The following is a 22,315-nucleotide window of genomic DNA, read 5'->3' as shown; positions in this document are numbered from 1 at the left end:
TATCCAAATCCACAAATCCATGGTATTCGATCTACATAGATTCTCGTGAATTGTGTGATGTGATTATTACCAAAGATAAAGCAAAGAGATGTTTTGCAGACATCGATAACAAAAAAAAAAAAGAAATCGAAACGCTGAAAGAATTGCCATTAAAAAAACCAGTACAAGATGATGAGATTGAAAGATGACGATGTATGAATTTTGCAAAAATTGAGTAACGAAAAATAACAAACAAAAATAGTCAGATTGAAATGATTTTATTTCTTTTCCACCTCAGTACTTTATATTGTAACGGGGCGGCAGTTTAGTGTGTATTATCTCATTACTTTTATCGCAAACGCTGCAAGTAACGCTTGAAGATCCGTATCCATAATGGGGTGCCGAAGTGGTTGCTCCACAAACGTTGCAAGTGGCTTCCGAAGGAGACGATTCCAGCAGTCCCTGTGCCACACTTCGCAATAAATCCGGCGTCGGCAGAATGTTTGCGAAGCACTGTTTGAATAGTTCGTACGTTCGAGTTGGTTCCCCAAAGTGCTGCTGCCGAACTGCACAGACACAGTTGCGAGTGTTTTCGCTGACGATTTCTGGAAGCCCGAACTGAGTGTAAATCCGGTCAATAATCGGACCACTTTCGGGGTCGTAAAAGCCGGCACGAACGGCATATGTGAAAACGATGTTTGGGAACTTTTTAACGTCGAAAAAATCACCATCAGAAATCTTTTGTAATTCGTCCTTGGATATATTCTCTATGGCGAAGGATTCCGCTATAAATTGATGCAGGGTGAAATCGCGAAATGGCACGAATTGTTCTTCCTCCACGATATGACCGTAGTGGTAGTAATAACACCGGAACGAATGGTACGCACGACCTAGAATGTCATGCGGCGACAAACTTTTCACTGATTTGTCTAAACATTCCTGCGTCCGATTTTCGTAACAACTATCCGATTCGGCAGGCAGAAAAAAGTTTTTGATCACATGTGTCTTCGGCAAGTTGTCATCACCCCAGGCATTGAGGGCGACCAGAATGCAGTGCGTGAGCTCACGCACACCGGGCGTATCTGCGTAGCCAAATCCGGTCAGCTGTTGGACCGCTTCGTCCGTTAACCGAAGATAGTCAGCACACTCCTGCTGAACGGTATAAATCGATTCCGTGTTCGGTTCTAACCAATGGGCAGTTAAGGCGAAGGTGAAAGCCGGAAGTACAAGAAGGCAACTAACACTTTGTAAGATGAACTTCATCTTTAGTTGCAGATATAAATGTGGACTGACGAAGTCAGCACCAAGTTTCGCTTTTATAACGAGCGATAATCGTACTGTTTCCGAAACATGTTTCAACTGAAGCGGCGTCTGTAAACTTGTATGTTTGAAAGTAGTTCGTGTTTGAAATCGGAAACACCGGCAAACCATAAGCTATTCAGCAGGAAGAACGATTTGTACACCGTGTTTTTGTTTGTCATGTTTAAAAATAAACATTTGTTTGGTAGAATTGCTTCCAGTATAGGTCAACGATATGATATTATTCACGAAATTGTCCGCATAGACGAACCCGTACTTGAAATCGTTAAAAACGTCGATTCGTTTGAATGAAAAGACATTGATCATAAACAAGCAAACGAAAAGCGAAGCGCGTTTCCGATGAACGATATAAGAGTCGATCTCGATTATATACTGACTCGATTTTATATGATTCGAATATAGACCATTTTGGGCTCATACAGTTCGATTTTTTTAAACGGTTTTATTTAGATTGCCGTTTGTATGTTTGTAACATGTTTGTCTGTAGCACTGTCCCACATTAATAGAAATTTAAACCGATTGATATGAATTTTGTAACTTATCTTTATCTCTGCAGTCATTATAAAACTGCGTATTTCATGATCTTTAAAATCCAAGGTGGCGACCAGTGTTGCCACACGTACTGATTTATCTGGAAAGGTACAGATTTTTTCGTTATTCGAGGTACAGATTCTGTACGGTACAGAGTACAGATTTTCGTCAAAAGGTACAGATTGGTACCGATTTTTTCCGTGGATAAATTTTTTACATTTGAACAAAGTTACATTAAGGTACAGGATTACCTATACGCCGCAGTATCGCTTGGTGCGGCAGCTGGAAACTTTTAATAAATGATAGTATGCAATCTAGACTCAGAAAAACTATTTATAAGCATCATCAAACACACGAATGACGAATGAAATGTAAATGTGATATTTGTAGTAAATAAATGAGCATATGATTTTTTTCTACAATTAATATTTTCGATGGTACAGATTTTTGGAAGTACAGATGAGTGAAATTTTTAACCCCACTGGTACAGATTTGAATGTGGCAACATTGGTGGCGACTCCTACAAAATGGCGGATCACATATTGTCTCAAAACCTCATCAATATGGGTTTTTCCAAAGGGCTTGACTAGTACAACACAGTTATTTATAACAAATGCAAATCCAAAATGGCGATATACACTGATGTCGCGTTTTACGCGGATTTTTTTACTCGGATTTCGGAATTTACGATGTTTTTTTCTCGGAGACTTCGAAATTTTCGCGGTTATGTGACTTTTCGCGAAATAAGTTTGTATTGTATCACTGATTAGTAGCTGAAAAATAAAAGGAGAAACGGATATCATGATTGTAGCATGAAAAAAAAATCAGTTCATCAATTGTTAGAATATGGGTTGCATTTTAAAATAATAACTCACCAATTTTTAACAAAATTGGCCGCCATTTTGACAATTTTTTCGAATTTTCTGAAACTTCTATGTAACGCTTTAGGTAAACAAATACAATCAATGATAAAGGAAATGAGTCGGGACTTTATTCGCACCTCATGTCCAATCAGTGTTCGTTAGACGCGCTGTTATTTCGTATAAATCTTGTCAGCAACAATCTCTGCGCTTGTGATCAAAGTGATCACGACATCGAACATGTTGTTTGGGCATGCGAGATGTATCCTGTAGCTCGGTCGAATTTAGAAAACTATCTTCGGGCCCTAGGGAAACAACCCAATATGCCAGTGCGAGATGTGTTGGCTCGGTTAGCCAACACCTTGATTATATGTCCTAAATCTATCTTTTCCTCGAAACTATCGATCTCCGTATTTAATCGCCTGTATTGTCCAAACCTCCTTATGTCCTTTCCTCTCCATGATAAAAAATTGTCACCCTACTAGCCTCGAGTCGTCTCCTCGTGTCTCCTTTAAACTTATGTAAGTGAGCCTGTGCAAATAAACGATTTATAAAAAAAATCAATGAAAAAAAAGAATTCAAACTTTGTGCACGTTCTGCATTTTTTCCAATTAATTGGCTTTAATTTGATATATTGATCATTTGAATTGGTCCAGCAGTTCCAAAGTTATGAATTTTTGAAAGAAAAATCATTTTTTGGTGAAAAGGGAAAACAATTATTTTTCGGACCACCCTGAAACAGAAATGGGCACCTTAACGAAAAAATAAAAACATACGGGTCTTATATTCAGCGATATAGAAAAAAATAATTAAACTTTGCTCGGAAATTCGAGAACAACTATATCGGTTTGGCATAGATACAAATTGATAAAATAGATAAAAGATAAAAAAAAATTATACTAAATTTTTCACCTAGTAGGTTCCCTCCAATGGAATATGGTTCGACTGGGAACATCCCTACTTCATCGTAATATTACCTAAAATTGATTATCCCACACATCTGAATGAACTATATTTTTTTCTGTCGGCAGAGGATTCCATTACAAGGAGGCTTTCTGAGAGCTTTTTGAAATGAGGGTGTATTTGAAGCCGTAATTTTTTTTAATTTTAATTTTTTCCATGTTTATGTTATGTTTAACAAACTGGATACGTTCATATTTCTGGGGAGTCACCAATCGGAGAATATTCCTCGACTTTTGGCGGAAAATTTCAGGGATGTTAATTAAAAATCGATTTATAGTTTAGCGATCAAATCAAATTCAAGTGTCTTGGTAATAGTTTCCATCTAACTACTAGTATTTGCAAAAATGCTGCATTTGGCACGTACTGGAAGCTTTGGTTTTCTTCCTATTTTCTTATTTTTGCCATATTTTTTTATATAATTTTGAATAACCTCTAACTGCTTTGTGTGATTGGATAAGTTCTCGAGCATTTTCCCGAATGCTAACACCTTTTCCGCGAGAAGCAATAATTTTCCGATAAATGAGAGCTACGTGGCATTTCGATGACTGTTGAAAATCTACCAAGTAAACAAGTGGTTCTAAAAATTAACTTACTTGAGGACATCAACAACATTTGCGTTGATATCATGTTGAAATAAGTTTGCCTTCAACAAAAAAGTTAAACACATTTTAACATCGTCATCTATTGCAAGGTTTTGTTTATTTACTTTTTATCTTAGATCAAAAATTATACGCATTATCAGTAGTCGAATAATTTCCGGAACAAAAAGTTGAAATGGCGGAGTGCCTCTCGTGTGAGTTCTAAGAAAGCAACAACCTTATGCTGTAACCATATCTCGGATTCGGGATTTCGCAAGTGTGAAATAATACCATGAAAACTCCATGAAGTCGTAAGCTGTAAGAGAATGTGAGTGGGGTGCTCACAATCATGATCGTTATTCGAAACCAAGTTTCTCGGCTTTTTCGGCTTATATTCATAGTCATAGTTCTAGATGTATAATCAAAGATTACGATGGAGATCACGTTTGAGCATCGTATGAACATCAATATTGTGTGAGTAGGTCTAAAACTATTGATATGATATCCAATCTGGTTTCGGCTTATAAACATATTTTGAGAACTTGTTGAACAATTGAGTTGCATATATTGCTTCTAATGGAAACTACTTCGAAGAAAGCGAATTAAATAAGAATGATAAAAATACCATTTTATGTTTTATTCACCATTCACCATTTTCAACATTCACCACATGTCTTTGATACCCTACTGTTTAAGTATTTGATCGTAGATCGTACAATGATTATGTTTATTGTTTATAATGAAACTACTTGAATATCGTTTTTCATGTAAGTATAAATTTTCGCTATTATTAAACCTCCCAAGAATGTTATTGTACATGAATATTATTGAAAATTAATCAACATTATTTATATTATCAAATACAATCGTTCATACATCAGCAAGCCGTGGAATAAAGGTGACGTATAATTTTCATCATAACGAATATTTCAGATTTTCTTTGTGATGTTTCTTTCTCTAAGACATTTCAGCGTTTTGAAAACTTTTTCCGGAAGAAATAGTGCAGTAACTGGACCCATTTGTTCAGCGAGTGAAATTCCTCGAAGAAGATATTCGATTTTTGCATTCTCAAGTACTTTTCGGTGTGTGAAGCTGTATTGAACCTTGGAGCAGGATTTTTGAAGATCTCTTGCCACTGGAAAATTTAAATAGCTAAGTTTTTGTTTTGTTTTATTCTATTTATCTGTTTCTTTATTTATTTATTTAATTTTTTTTTAATACACATATAATTATTTTATCTTCTGTACGTGTTAGACATTTTATGCTCTTTCTACTCTCAGTTTTGTTTCATAAATTTTTCTAAATGGAGGGGAACGATGTTGATATGTCCATCGTAGATACTCCTCATGATTGTTTTTCTGAAGTTCGTCCTTCAAAGAAAAAGAAGAACCAATCACTGTCAAATTCGACACCCAACCCAACAAAAAATTCGACACAACCAACAAATGATCCTGTTTCACTCACCTCGGTTCAAAATCCAATTAATTCTCTTCAGCATTCAATCATTGAGAATGTTCCTTCCAAGAATCTTTCTCGAATTCGACAATACCAGAACGTTTCGGGATCATCGAAAACACGTTGGGTGGTATTCTTCCGTCCCAAAGGGAAACCTTTAAGGGTGACCCAAATTTGCAAAGACTTGAAGTCTAAGTACTCAAGTGTCTTGGAAACTACAAAAGTGAATAAAGACAAACTTCGTGTTGTGCTCTCGGATTGCAAAGACGCTAATGCGATTGTTAATAATTCTTTATTCACTGATGAATATCGTGTGTATATTCCGGCACACATTGTTGAAATCGATGGTGTGGTTTCGGAAAAATCTCTCCAACTAAAAGATTTCGAAAACGCAGAGGGTATTTTTCATGATGTAAAACTTCCTCATGTGAAAATTTTGGAAGTAAGATCCCTGAATTCATTTTTAATGGATGGTAACGAAAAGAAATATTTCCCATCTGGTTCTTTCAGAATCTCCTTTGAGGGCACAGCTCTTCCAAATTATGTGCTCATTGATAAGCTTCGTCTTCCAGTTCGATTATTTACTCCCAAAATTATGACATGCACTAATTGCAAACAGTTAGGTCACACTAAAACCTTCTGTTGCAATAAAATTAAATGTTCTAAATGTGGAGTCGACCATGATGAAAGCACTTGCAATAAGGATGCTGATAAATGCATTCTTTGTGGAAATGTTCCTCATACAGTTAAGGAATGTCCTAAATACAAATCCCGTTCTTTTAAACTTAAGCAATCACTTAAGGATCGTTCTAAGCGATCCTTTGCTGATATTCTCAAGGCAGCTTCACCTCAGGTATCCGAGGTTTCAGAAAATCGTTTCTCTGTTTTATCAGAGGATGATGAATCGGATACTACTTTCGATCCAATAATCGCGAGAAGAGCTAGAAAGAGAAAAAATACTTCCTCCTCTAAACCTGCTAAAAAAAGAGGGTTATCCTCTAATCAACCAGAAGCTTCTTCTCATTTTTCTGCTCCTTCCAACAATAACCCTCCTGGTTGGGGATCCTCTAACTATGACGTTCATTTCCCTGAATTGTCATGTCATTCCAGATTCGCTTCTCAATCGGCTCCTGAACCCCAATCATTTACAGGAGGTATTTCTTTTTCTTCGATTGTTGGATGGATCTTTGATATTTTCGGAATTTCAGATTCAATGAAATGTCTCATTTCTGCTTGGCTCCCTACTATCAGTCAGTTAGCTAAGCAAATGGTTTCAAAGTGGCCCCTCCTCTCCTTCATTGATTTCGATGCCTAATTTATTGAATGAGTCAGAGAAATCTACTATTTTACAGTGGAATTGTAGAAGTCTTCTACCAAAACTTGACTCTTTCAAGCAAATGCTCCATTTTTTTAATTGTGATGTGTTTGCTTTATCTGAAACATGGCTTCGTTCGGACAATGTGTTAAACATCCATGATTTCAATATTATTCGTTTAGACCGTGGAATTGGCTGGGGTGAGTCTTTTGACGATCGCAGAGCTAATTCTATTTATGATCTATGCGATGAATTCAACATGACAATTTTGAATACAGGTGATATAACAAGAATTGCTCCATCACCAGGCCGCGCAAGTCGCTTAGATCTATCCCTTTGTTCTTCCTCTTTATCATTAGATTGTTATTGGAAGGTTATCCAAGATCCACATGGAAGTGATCATTTGCCAATTACCGTTTCTATTTCGAATTATTCTGAATCGTCAGGAACTATGAATGTTCAGCATGATTTATCTAGAAACATTGATTGGAAGAGATATTCTTCAATTATTTCAGAATCAGTGGCATTAGTTCATGAGTTACCCCCGTTAGAAGAGTATAATTTTCTAGCTGGATTGATTCATGATAGTGCTATTGATGCTCAGACGAAACGTTTTCCTGGGAATTCGTTTCGCAGTCGTCCTCCTAATCTGTGGTAGGATCAAGATTGCACAGATCTTTATGAAGAAAAATCGAATGCGTTCAAGGATTGGCGTAAATCGGGTTCCTGCGATCGTTACGACAATTACATTTATCTGGAGCGTAAATTCAAAAGCTTCATAAAAGCCAAAAAAAGAGGTTATTGGCGTAATTTTGTGAATGGGCTTTCCCGAGAGTCTTCTTTGAGCACTCTTTGGAGAGTTGCCAGACAAATGAGAAATTCTTCTCATTCAAATGAACAGATTGAATATTCTGAAAGGTGGATTTTTTACTTTGCCAAGAAGATATGCCCAGATTCAGCCCCCGCTCCACCTCCCTTCCTGGAGACATCTGATGATATTGCTCCTCCATTCAGTATGGCTGAATTTTCGCTTGCACTTCTGTCATGTAACAATTTGGCTCCGAGGTCAGATAGGATCAAATTCAACTTATTGAAAAACCTTCCTGATAATGCGAAGAAACGTTTGTTAAAATTGTTCAATGTTTTTCTTGAGCAGAACGTTGTTCCACATGAGTGGCGACAGATCAAAGTTATAGCTATTCTGAAACCTGGTAAACCTGCGTCTGATTATAATTCTTATAGACCAATAGCAATGCTTTCTTGCATTCGCAAATTATTAGAGAAAATGATTCTAAGTCGCTTAGACAGCTGGATAGAATCCCACAACCTTCTCTCACCTTCGCAGTTCGGGTTTCGTAGAGGCAAAGGAACTAATGATTGTCTTGCTCTGCTTTCATCAGAGGTTGACATCGCCTTGTGTAAAAAGCAACAAATGGCATCAGTGTTCCTAGACATCAAGGGTGCCTTTGATTCAGTTTCCATTGAGGTTCTTTTTGAAAAACTTCATCTAAATGGGTTTTCTCCTAAATTAAATAGTTTTCTGTTTAACCTAATGCGTGAAAAACATATGAGTTTTTCCCATGGTTCTTCGTCAGTTTTACGAATTAGCTACATGGGTCTCCCTCAAGGCTCATGTCTCAGTCCAATCCTTTACAACTTTTATGTAAATGACATTGATGTTTGTTTATCAGGTAACTGTACTTTGAGACAATATGCAGATGATTGTGTAGTGTCGGTAATGGGCAAAGACAGTATTGATCTGTATAATCCCTTGCAGATTTCTCTTGATAATTTGGTTGATTGGGCTTGTAAATTGGGTTTTGAGTTTTCTATTGAAAAGTCAGAGATGGTTGTGTTTTCAAGAAAACACCATCCTGCTCAACTGCAACTTAAACTTTTGGGTAGAACAATTAGGCTCTCTTTGTCATTCAAGTATTTAGGAGTTGTGTTTGACTCCAGAGGCACATGGGGTAAACACATAGGCTACTTGAAACAAAAATGTCAGAAACGAATAAATTTTCTTCGATCCATGACAGGGACTTGGTGGGGGGCCCATCCTGACGACTTAATTAGGTTGTATAAAACAACCGTTCTATCTGTTATGGAGTATGGAAGTTTTTGCTTCAGATCCGCTGCCCGTACTCATATTCTGCAACTGGAGAGAATTCAATATCGCTGATTGCGTATTGCTCTAGGATGTATGCAGTCAACGCATACAATGAGCCTAGAAATTTTAGCTGGCATCCTTCCTCTTTCTGTGCGCTTTTTCGAGTTATCATTCCGTTTTTTGATTCGTTGTGAAACACTCAATCCGATAGTGATAGCAAACTTTGAAAAAATGCTAACCTTAGGTACTCAATCTAAGCGAATGTTACTATATCATGAATTTCTGACCCTGGAAAGCCCATCGGATTCATCTGGTTTCCAATCCATTCCTTCAATTTTGTTCAATTCTTCTATTAATTTTGACTTGACAATGAAAGTTTATGTTAGTGGTATTTCAGGTGATCTCCGCCAAATAGTTATGCCTGCAATATTCTTGTCAAGATATAAACATATTGACTCAACCAAAACTTTTTTTTACTGATAGATCCAGTCTTCATGGTTCCACAGGCTTTGGGGTATTTAATATTAACTTCTCCACATTCCGTAAGCTTAGTTTACCTTGTTCGGTGTTTGTTGCGGAATTGGCTGCGATATACACTGCTTTACAACATATTCAGTCCTTGTCACCCGAACATTTTTACATCTTTTCTGATAGTCTCAGTTCTTTAGAGGCACTTCGTTCGGTAAGGTCTAGATATTCTTCGTATTTCTTGACTGGAATCCAACATCTTTTAAGTGTTTTGATAAGTAGATCATTTAATATCACTTTTGTATGGATTCCCTCTCATTGTTCGATATCAGGAAATGAAAAAGCAGATTTTCTAGCTAAGAAGGGCGCTATGGAAGGAGTCTTATTTCATAGGCCCATTACTTTTAATGAATATCTCAATATTCCTCGTGAACGTGCACTTGAATCTTGGCAGACAAGTTGGAATGGAAGTGATAAAGTTCGGTGGTTGTATTCTATCATTCCTAAAGTTTCCCTCAAATCATGGTTCAAAGGATATAATTATTCTCGTGATTTCATACGGGTAGTGTGCAGACTCATGTCTAATCATTATTCCTCGAATGCACATCTTTTTCGAATTAATATGAGTGATAGTAACTTATGTGTTTGCGGTATAGGTTATCACGATATTGATCACATTGTGTGGTATTGCTCTGAATTTCAAAATAACAGGTTATCTTTAATAGAAAATTTCCGCGAAAAGGGAATGACACCCAATGTTTCACGCAATCTCGATGATATTTCGTGGATATATTATTTCCTCAAGTCCATACACTTTCAAGTATGAGTATGTGTGTTTTTTTTTCTGTTATTTTTAATTATCGTTTACATCTCCATCTTTTTTGTTTTTTGTTATTAATAATTTTATTATTTACCAATAATTTACGGTTTTAATGTTTTCATTTTTCTCCAACTATTTCCCTCAGAACTTAAAAACATTCAGATTCACGCATTTGCACGCAATCTTCAAGGAGGTCGTTATCTCTATCAAAAAATCCTCAAGAAGAATCCTCAAATATTATTTTATTATGTATTGTTATATAATTATATTTATTGTATCATTTCTTGAAAAAACTATAGGGTTTTTATGCCTTTTTGAGAAAGAACATTTGCATAGTTCTACTCACAAGGGCTTTTCCCTATTCACAAACACGGCTCATTGATGCTTAACGTTGCTGAGCCAGTTGAAAATAAATGAATTGAAAAAAAAAATACAATCGTTACATCATAACACTTCAAACAACCTTGTAAAACAAACTGTTTGTTCAAATTCACATATAATAGACGTTTTAGAGATTTGGCTTATTTATTTATATTGATACTACATCCCAGGAGTGATTAGATATTATTCACAATATTTCGCCAATAAACCCGATCCATTGCTGCAGTTCTCAAACTCCGGGGTACACCAATACATGCCTGGTTACGCTTTTAATGTTTCCACTTATTTTTAGTATGAAGTTAACAGTTTCCAGTGCATATTTTTGTAAAAACAAATATTGGGAATTTATAAATGGAATAGTTTAAACAAAATCTTTTTATTTCAATGAATTAGAATCTCACAAGAGTCAAGTAAATCGAAGCAGCAAAACACAGAAAAGTCATAGGATCCACAGCCGTATGCTCGACGTGTTATACGAACAACAATTTCAACCAACTCATCCAAACAAACATCGTGTGAAGCTTAAGTGCGTGCCCCAAAATTCAAAACACCCCCCGGCAACTATGGCCAGCAACAGATCTGTGAATATCTTTTAATATAAAAGCAGACACTACCCAAAGGGAAAGCTAGTTCACTATTGGACCTTGATATCAACACTCATCATATTTTATCTTTCCTATCAAATCTTCACCAAAACCTGCCAAAATGTTATTCTTCCCGTCACTCGCGATCGTGACGCTAACCGTTGTAACCATAGCTAGTGGGGAACACTGGAAGTCACCCAACTTCAAATCGTTGGCCACAGCTCGACAGGAATGTGCGCTGTATCTGCATATGTCAAACGACACTATCGGTTCATGTTCCCGCAATGGATATCCGGATGAGCCAAAAATACGTAACTTGGTTCACTGTATGCTGATCAACGTTAACGCCTGGGACGAGAATAACAAGCTTAAACAGCATGTGCTCAAGAACTTCTTCAAGCCAACCGATTCGGACACCTGCTACGAAAATCGCACCCGGGACTGCCTGGAAAAGATCGATCTGCCCCATAGGGATACCATTGGACGAGCGTACAGTTCGTTCCTGTGCTACTACCGCCAGTACGGAAACGTGGTCGAGGAGGAACAATTCATCCCGTATCGCGATAATACCCGCCGACAGCTAATGACGGAGGCTCTTGCCATTGAAAATGTTCCCCGTCATGTTTTGGAGAAAATCAGCGAGGGTAAGTTTCTCGACCTGAAGGAAGCTCCGAATCTAGTCTTCACGTACACCGTACGGACTGGTTTCTACGAACCGCCGATCGGTACCAACTTCGGACGTCTTTATACGCAACACGGAGTTCCGGAGCTGTTGAACGAGGCACAATGCTGTGAAGCTACCATACGGAGGCAGTACTACGAAGAACCAACCCGAGCATATCAGACGTTCAAGCAGTGCGTTTCTCACCTGGTTTCAACGCTGGAGATGGTTAAGAGCGTGGCGAAAGATCTCCTGAAGGCCCCCAAAACGCCGTACTGTGGCAGCTGTGGATCGCCGGCTCCCTACGGGAGATATGGCTCGTCCACGTGTAACATTTGCGGTCGGAGTAATGATATAACGACGGGGAAGCCGCGGGGTTGCTACTATGGTCAGTGTTAAGTTTGATTGGATTTTGTTCCTAAAATGATAGTTTGACGATAAGGTGAAAATAATTCACAGTAGAAACTTGTCACACTTTATGTCTAGTTTGTTTAGTATGTAAGTTGTGGGAAATGTTCGAGTTGTTATTTGCAGAAATATTTTTAATTCGAAGAAAATGTTTTACATAAGTTTGAATACAATTCCTATCACAAAAGGAAATCTCTAAAACCTTCATTCTCATTTATTTGTCTCAATAGTAGTCGGAAATAATGAGTGAATATCATAAAAAAAGGATACTTCCTCATGATTCATATTCACGTTGATGACATTGAGCTTCGTTTACGAGTTTGGGGGAGTGTCGAAGATAATAATTTATATTCAGGCGGAATGAACACGTTATTAAAAATAAAATTATGATTGAAAATTAACTTCCCCGTATCAAATTAGTATTCTATTTAAATGAAAAACACTTTTTTCGCATGTGTTGAGAAAATCTCTTACGAAAATTGTTTTTGAAAGCAATTTTATATTATAACTATCTGATCAGGCTAACGTTGTTCTGTCATATAAATTATTTCTAGTGAATATTTTGGATGTTAAATAAAACACAAGCAATGGATTATAAGTGTGTTTGAGTGTTTTAACGATCGATGATAAAAGGAATTGAGCGATTCGAACAAAATACGATGTATTTCAATCACGTAACTGACATGTTTGACCTTTTTAACGGACAAATTTATAACTGCTGGGTCTAATTCATAAATTTAGAAATCAATAATAAGCCAGACAATTTTAATGAAGCTGATGGACCGACCTATTTGGAACCGTATTATTTCGTCGTGGCTATTCAGTCGAGGAATATCTATATCGGTACAGTAATGCTTTTAAATTCGGACATACCAAAACCATATCTTTTGCATGTTGAATTGATGTGACTGATAGATACTATTGTATTAATTCAGTGTAGTGACACGAATTGTACCTAGCTGTTGACAAAAAATGGCAAAAATCTTACAAATGTTTATGTTTGACAAATCCATGTCCGGAATATAAAGCACATTCAGAGGATGATTTTAAGGTGAAGGTGGAAGCTAGCAATTGTAGTAGTATAGAACCCACGTGTAAAAATGAGGTAATAGTGTTTGTGAGAGAAGAGCAAAGCACACATAAATAGATCAATTCACTTATCAGTGTGGCGCTTCATTGACACGAGTCTTTGAATACATTTGAAACAAAAAAATAACAATTCAATACTAAAGTAAAATGTATGAACGATATGTTCCGATGAACCATTGCAAATATAAATATATATATAGAAGGTGCATTTGCATATGAAGTAAAATTCTGATTATACGCGAGCGTAACATGAGCAAATTTATAACACAGGCGAATTGGGGTTTTTTTGTATTAACAAGTTCTTCCGCATAGTAACTGGATGTTGATAATTCCTAAATATTTTCCTTCGTTGATCGTATTGTTTTCACATATTCACGTTGGAGAGCCTTTACCCTTCTCATCGTTGGCCGAGGCATTTTTATTGAATGTAATACTTTTCCGTTTACTGTTTTTGAAGGCATAGGTAGCCGTGGCAGTGTTCCTAGATCTGCAATACAATTTTCTTACCCAATTTTGCTAAAACTCACATTATACCGGGTGTTAAATAAAAAATGAGAATTTTTTCAATACCTTTCAGTAACTCAAATAAAGAGCGTAAAATTTTCTTTCTCCAAGAAAATTGCTCTTTGGGCTCCCTAGAAACAGTTGGCGTGTTTGGTTTTGCTAGTTTGAATTTAATCAAAGCAAAGATGGCGTCGAAACAGCACGTGCTCCGCGAACGCATTGTACGGTTCTACGAAACGCATTTCCAGCAAGGAAAAAAGTTCACGGTGGCACATTTTAAGGAAGAAAATGTACCTGTCAGTACGGTATCCTGGGTTCCCTGAACGTAGAGCGGAAGGTCGAAAGTAGTCGTCCGGTGACGATAATGACGAAGCACAGGAAGACATCGTTAAAGAAGCTGTTTGACAACAAGGACCCAACTAGCCTGCGTGACGCCGGTCGGAAATATGGCTGCTCCCACGTATTGATCCATCGGACCCTCAAGATGGAAGGAATCGTCTGCAGGAAGAAGACGAGGTCGCCGGAGTACACGTAGGAGCAGATTGAGACGGTTAAATCACAGTGTCGGTGGATGACCAAAAAATACCGCGGGACGTTTTTCGTTCTGGACGACGAAAGCTATTTTCCGCTGTCCAAAACACATATTCCAGGAAATGACAATTACTACTCCAGCGACAAGTCATCCACACCGCCTGAAGTGAAATACAAGTTCAAGCACAATTTTGAAAAAAAAGGTTATGTTGTACATCGCCATTTCCGACCGGGGCTTTTCAAAGCCTTGGTTCAAGCCGAGCGGTCTGGCAATCAACCAACAAATCTATCGAGAAGAGTGCCTCGATAAAATCCTGCTGCCGTTCCTGAACGAGCATCACGCGGATGGGAAGTACGTCTTCTGGCCGGACAAGGCGTCTTACCATTTCGCCAAGAAGACGCTGGCGTATCTTGAGGAGAAAAAGATACCGTTCGTGCCGAAAGATCGTAACCCAACAAACTTGCCCCAGTGCTGCCCAATAGAGGATTTCTTTGGCTCACTCAGTGCCCTAGTGCCTATCGTGCCTATCGATGAAAAAAAAAATTTTTTTTTATGTGTGATTGAAAATTTTTTCATTTTTTATTTAACACCCGTTAGACCCATTGAACGTAAAAATAATAATTGTATTGATATCAACACAATTTTATTCTATTGATTTTCATGACATGAAACGCTATGTTTCAGGAAAAAAAATTTATTGAGTGGTTTTTATAGCTGTTTTGATGATGTTGTCTGGCATCAGTGTCAAAGAAATAACGATGCTTTCACCAATACAAACAAACTTTCAGATCACTAGCTCGAGTTTTCCGACGTTTTTCACTATACAGTGCGAAAGCAGATGAAAATTTAATATCTTGTGAGTAATCGATTAGAGTTTGGTTGATATTATTTGATGGGAAGTGTGCGAAAACGATCATTTTCTTCATACTGTTCCACAAAATTATTGATTTTCGGGCGAGGGCTGAGGGAGCGAGATGAAAGAAATGAACGCCATTGTGGCAGCCATTTGTCCAGAATTAAAATCACGACACAATGAAATAATTTACAAATTTTGAACAAATATAGCATGATTTTTGAGGAATTCTGTGATTCATAACTCACATGAAAACCTTCTTATTCTATAGGAACGATATTTTTTCATGCTATAATATGTCAATTTTTTCTAGTAGTTGATGTTATTATCGTAAGAGCTTTAGTGTATTTTTTGTTGATATATTGGATATCACCCTACGTTTGTGTATTGGTGAAATCTCTAAGAAAACGCTTTGTACATATTCCATCTGGCATGCTAGGCGATAGAAGTTTCACTCCATGGGCGATAAACCATGCTTGATCAAATTTCACGTTTCGATCGAAATCGACTTTTACATTCTTAAATCCTTTTGATTCAAATTCAATCGTTCTATGAAACGTGGCCACTTTGCCTTGTCGCAAAACAAATGTCGAATTTATTCATTCGTTTTCGAGGAGCAATTTACTCTATCAGATTGGCAGACTTGAAGGCAGTTTCAAAAAAAAATTTCCTGGCACAACTCGATTGGACTTGATTCGAACGGATTTACAGAGTACAAAATTGCGATTCGTTCGGGTACTTCTGACTCGATCAGATTTCAGAATACGAGTGAGTAGTCGATCGTTTTCCTCAGGGTGTATTTTGTCAACTAACCGAACTATAAATGTGTGTATGAGGTAGTTCTCGCTTTTCTATTCCAACGGAAGATCCAGCAATATATGGGATCGAATTCGACCGAAATTAATTTTTTGATTGAACACACGAGCTGTAATGTCACGACAATGCATTGAGTTTTGGCCCGACAATAGCAAAGGCTACGTCGGCGTTTCTTATGATAGCGTCTCGCAAGTTTGTTGATTATGTCGTACGAATCGCAGTCGTTCGTTCTCTACCTTCGTGTACATGTCGACCATAAATTGTTGGCACAATTGTTTTAGCACGCTCCCTGATATCCTGACCTCAATTTATCCTGATTTTTCCTGATTTATGTACTCTTTACATTATTCATAATAAATATACTGGTTTGCATGTCAAAGTTTTCTGTCATGACAGTTCTCCGGTTCGCACTTGTATATATCTTACATTAAGTAAAATTCTCTAGACGCAAAGCTGTATTTATTTTTTTATCTCTACCCTCAATTGTTTCGTGGCTTTCCAAAACAATGCTAGAAAATTTCATAACGTCAGACTGTCTGACGAATTTATGAAATTATAACAAGATAAAGTTGAAGAACAACATTGCCTTATTGAGGATAATGTAGGAATACGTTTCGGAGTGTAAAATTACTCAAGGGAAAATTTTTAAATCCACAGTCAATATTATATACTGTTATATTATAAAATGATTTTAAATGTGATTTGTTCATCCGATTCAAAGTAGAATCAACTTTAATTATGGGAGTAAGGTAAATATATCTATAACCGTATTAAATATCATAAAAATTCATAAAAAAATTCAATAAATCTTCCACTACTGATATGCTTTTCTCATTTGTTGAGTAAAGATTCATTCCAAAGCATGGACGATGAATTCAGTGAAAATTTGAATATTGATTTCTTTGCAATTGACTATAGTGATGCTGTAGGTTTTTCCGAAAAAATATGAACGATCAAAGGAAACACACGAAACACTAGCATTTCCGCTTGAGCGAGGATTTATGTCATGTTTATTAATTCTTTTACATATCCGGTCTTCGCCCGAGGAAAGATATACTCTGTTTCTGGTGGGATTTGGAATGGATTCTGTATTATGAGCTCCTACCAAGCAACTTGTTTCTCACATGTATGGCTTGCAGCATTTTTCAACGAGGAAGCAAACATGTTCTGGGCGGATAGAATATTTAAGCTGTGTGAAAGATGGCGAAAGATTGTGAAACAGAACTACGGATATAAAATTAAATTATAATGTTTTGACTGAAAATTATGTTTTTGTTTTCCTAAAAATCGACATTAACTTTTCGGACAACCCATTATGATTTATCCTGATTTTTATTTTCATTCTTCCTGATTTAAAGAAATTATAGTTGGCAACCCTGCTCACACGTATACATTTCCACACATACACGCACTCCTCATCCACACACTCATAAAGACGAAAGTTATGAGTCGTTCATTCTGAGAGTAGCAGAGCATTCTGTATTTCTGGTACAATTTGAGATGAAGTGCTTCTCTAATTTACTCCAAACTTTGAAAAAAACGACTTGAAAAAACGGCTAATCGTATCAATAGGAAACGCACATACAAATATTTAGGGAATACACAATACATTTGCCTGCAAACATTAGAACTTACTGCGATATTTGCAGGAATACAGCAGGTATTGTAAAGCACTATAAATATTCTGTATTTGCATTTTTTTTTAAATCGATGCAAAAAAATTTGAGCAATTTTTTTTCGTCAAAGTCACAAATTATCCTTGTGTAGAGTTTATTGGAGTTTTAAAGAATGCCTTTAGATTTGTGGTGCAATTTTTATTTATTGAATAATTCATCATCAAAGACGAAGGGGTAATTTTCAATTCAAACTGATATATACTTGTATTGAAAGGTCCTACAGGAACGTTCTAGGAACCAAATGAAAGTTGGTTGATAGGTTTAATTGGACTTGCTGTTGAGTTGGTTAGCAAAAAATTGCTTTGAAAAAACAGAAAAATATTATAATACCTGAAAATTAGAGCTTTAAAATAATGTAAATCATATCGATATGCGTTAATTTTTCACGAAGTTACAGCATGTCAAAAATTGCTTAACATTTCCGACTTCGCACTCTGTTCCTCTTATTTTTTTTGTCTAGTATATATAGAAGATGAAACGTTTCAATAAAAATGTCGGCAATGTATAGACAAATGGTTAAATAAGAGTCTGGAATACGTGTTTCAAGTAATTAAATAACATGATGTACACTAATGCACGCAAAAAATCCACCCCCCTTTTGAAATCAAAGTATTCCAATATCAAAAGTTTTTTCAAGCTTTTCGGCATTTCAGTCAATACTACGTAAAGTTGGCAATAAGGAGACCAATTTGCCGTTTCAGTATCAGTGATTTATTTTTTAGAAAAAAATTACTTTTCATCCTAAATTGGTACTATTAAAGACACTTGCGAAAATTTGTTTTACCGTGTTGTGTTCATCTATGCACCCAGCTGGATGTTTATATCTGAAAGCAGTGGCGTAGAGTAGGACGGGGGACGGTCTGGTTGTGCCCTGTGTTCATCGTACAAAAATACTGTCAACTGGTCCGGTACTACCAGGGAGGCACAAAATATGAATAGTAAGCTTCACGAATTTCTTACACTCCAGAAATTTGTTTTCCATTTCTGAAAATATTTGCACCCAACTATTTGCAACTAACACAGATTTTTTGTTCCTACTTTTTATCGCAATTATTATAATTCCTCTGATCATTGTCCACTAATCATTCAATATGTTTTTATCAACCTCATTTGGAAGTGCTTTTTACGAATGCTACTTTCAATCTATGTTCATTTAGAAATGGACTTGATTACAATCTGTAGTGATTCTCCTAAGTCAACCTTCCATTGTTAATCCAAAAAACAGTATAGTAAAAATGTTTCATAGGCTTTAAGAAATATTGCTTTCTGTATCCAGTGAATCAATTGGAATAGTATCATGTTTCCTATATTTAATAATTCTATTCATTGATTAGCCCTCGCCAGATTAATTGTATTGAACAATTAGCATATCCTTAATATCATTCAGTTTCAGTTGTTAATCACATAGAAATATGTATATATATTTTTTTCGTTTGTTAATCACAATTCACGCTAATTTGTCTTGCTCTTCTACATTCATTGTTAATCGAAAACCATCTTAAAAATTAGAAAATTAACTTCTAAACTCATCCATGTCCATGTTTCCACAACACTCGGCCTATTAACAGAATCGACTTTCTCCTATAATAAAGTAGCTTTTTACCGCCTCCTTTGACCAACGGATGGTTTTCCATATTCACCCGTCTATCCACAGCTTCCAGATCTAGTGCAGCTGCCATAATTGCACTATTAGGTATTTATCAGCTGCTAGTTGTTTTTTCCGCCGTTGTAGTTACCTCGACTTTTGTGAAGTTGGCGGCCAAAATCCAGCGGCTCGATATTCTGCTGCTCGAAGTTCACCCCGGTGCTGGTGTGGCTTATGTGTTCACTTCGATTACCAAGTCAAAAAGGTTTTGGTCGCACTAAATTTCCGACAGTCTTACGACCTATCTAATAACTTCCTTTCCTCGAAGGATACCATCCCGTCCAGTCTAATTCCGACTAACGTAGATAGCATTGAGCACGTATGGGTGTCGTTAAGCATGTCACAATATAAGCTTGTCATTGGTGCCGTGTATATTCCTCCAGATAAGGCGTCAGATGTGCAGTTGTCTAATCTCCATATCGACTGTATGGAATCAGTAGTCTCACACTCCGGGCATGATTCAGTTGCTGTATTCGGTGACTACAACAGACCTGGACTGCGATGGATTCGAAACGATAATTCTAGATGTTGCGTGGACCTCACAATATCATCTATTACTCAATCCAACTCTGTTCTGCTTGACGGCATGAGCTCCAATAACATGTAGCAGATGAACTGCCTAAAAAACCACTTCGGGAATACTCTTGATCTGTTATTTGTCATTGAGGAGATAACTAACTACTTGACTATTGATGAAATTGACAATCCTCTTGTTCCAACCGACATCCACCATCCACCTTTCTCATGTACAATCGAAATTGACAAGCCTTTACTAAAGCTCAATGACCATGAATTTGACGTCGAAGCACTTAACTTCAAGAAAGCTGATTTCAACAGATTGGGCCAATATTTATTGTCAGTGGACTGGTCGCGAATGATCCAGTGTGTAAATCTGTATGATGCTGTCGAGAAGTTCACTCTCATACTTCAACGCACTTTCATCTTATTCGTTCCACATCTACGTCCCCCGCAGAAACCACCTTGGTCAAACGCTGAGCTTAGACGTAGGAATAAACGCTGCAACGCTGCGCATAAGATTTACCGAAGAAATCGTATATCAACGAACAAAGCGTCGTTCCAATTCGCCAGCCGTCTGAAGCCTGAACCGTCAACTCTATCGTAAACATGTGGTCTTTATGGAACGAAATTTGAAACGCAATCCAAAAAGCTTCTGGAATTTTGTGAAATCTAAGCGCAAAGAGTCTACACTACCTTCGGCAATGTATTTGGATGAACGACTGACTGGCAGCTCTTCGGATAAATGTAAGCTTTTTGCTTCCTACTTCAGTTCGATGTTCAACCCCACCTCTGACAGCGTTGAAGCTGCTCTGGAACTAACTCCTGCTGGGAGCGCAGACGCTGATACACCTGAACTATCATCAGAAGGGATACGAAAAGCGGTCGAGAAATTAAAAATTTCCTATCAGCCTGGACCAGATGGAATTGCAGCGTGTGTTCTGAAAAAATGATTCGAACATCTGGAACAGCCACTCACTCATTTGTACAGCTTGTCTCTGAGAACTGCAACCTTCCCGACTCGATGGAAAGCATCGTTCATGTTTCCGGTGCATAAAAAAGGAAGCAAAAACGATGTCCGGTGTTATCGGGGCATCACATCGCTGAGTGCTTGCTCAAAGCTATTTGAAATAATAATTATGTCGGAACACATGTTTCGTCAGGTGAGACACTACATTTCCCCGAACCAACATGGATTTTTTCCTGGCAGAAGTGTCGCTACAAATTTGTGTGAATTCACATCCTTCTGTCTTAGCAAAATTGAAGAGGGCCGACAGATTGACGCCATTTACACCGACCTCAAAGCAGCATTCGACCAGGTTGACCATAGTATACTTCTGGCCAAATTAGCAAAACTTGGTTTCTCTGTAAGGCTCGTTAAATGGCTTCGCTCATATTTCCTCACTAGAAAACTAGCAGTCAAAATTGGCTCTTGCACCCCAACCTGGTTTGAAAGCAGCTCCGGAGTTCCTCAAGGTAACAATTTGGGACCGCTGCTATTCTCACTGTTCATCAATGATGCCATCGTGTATCTTGGAGCCGACTGTTGCCTGGTATATGCTGATGATCTAAAGCTGTACATGGTCGTCAACAGCATTGAAGATTGTCGTAAACTTCAAAAACTGCTTGATAAATTCGCTGCATGGTGTCGCGTAAACAGGATGCAACTAAGCATACCAAAATGCTCTGTCAGAAGCTTCCACCGCAAGATGAACCTCTTGTCGTTCGAATACACTGTCGGGGACGAAGTGTTAAGTCGAGTTCAAACGATTCGAGATCTCGGTGTCTTCCTTGATCCAGCTCTGTCATTCCGGAACCACTACGAAGACATCATAGACAAGGCTCGTCGTCGATTGGGATTTGTGAGCAAATTGAGCAGAGAATTCCGAGATCCTTACACGCTGAGATCCTTGTATTCGTGCTTGGTTCGGCCGTTTCTAGAAACCGCTTCATTAATATGGGACCCTTATCGTAGCACTATGGCTGCTCGCATCGAATCAATTCAGGGAAGGTTCGTCAGATTCGCCCTACGTCTCCTGCCATGGAATGATCCGCTGAATTTGCCACCGTACGAACATCGATCAGTGCACCCGTGGCCGAGTGGTTAGCGTCTCACATTATCATGCCGGGTGTTCGGGTTCGATTCCCGTTTTGGCCGGGGGATTTTTCGTCAAAGAAATTTCCTTCGACTTGCACTGTGGTCATGCGTATTCAAGAGCTTGCCCCTCGGAATACATTCAAGGCGTGTTATTTG

The 22,315-nt window shown here is 37.6% G+C and overlaps 2 protein-coding genes across 2 annotated transcripts; one reads left to right on the top strand and one right to left on the bottom strand.

The window, feature by feature from the left end:
- Positions 1-273: 273 nt before the first annotated feature.
- Positions 274-1,248, bottom strand: LOC129780144 (general odorant-binding protein 45-like). The gene has a single exon (XM_055788128.1). It carries the CDS (start codon positions 1,240-1,242, stop codon positions 274-276), a length of 969 nt encoding a protein of 322 aa, XP_055644103.1. The 5' UTR covers positions 1,243-1,248.
- A 10,173-nt stretch (positions 1,249-11,421) lies between these two features.
- Positions 11,422-12,631, top strand: LOC129779419 (general odorant-binding protein 45-like). The gene has a single exon (XM_055786887.1). It carries the CDS (start codon positions 11,483-11,485, stop codon positions 12,419-12,421), a length of 939 nt encoding a protein of 312 aa, XP_055642862.1. The 5' UTR covers positions 11,422-11,482; the 3' UTR covers positions 12,422-12,631.
- The last annotated feature ends 9,684 nt before the right edge of the window (positions 12,632-22,315 follow it).

This window comes from Toxorhynchites rutilus, chromosome 3 (assembly GCF_029784135.1).
Source record: "Toxorhynchites rutilus septentrionalis strain SRP chromosome 3, ASM2978413v1, whole genome shotgun sequence".
NCBI classification, from domain to species: domain Eukaryota; kingdom Metazoa; phylum Arthropoda; class Insecta; order Diptera; family Culicidae; genus Toxorhynchites; species Toxorhynchites rutilus.
The sequence above is the reverse complement of the archived record's forward strand: the minus strand, read 5'-3'. Positions and strand labels throughout refer to the sequence as shown.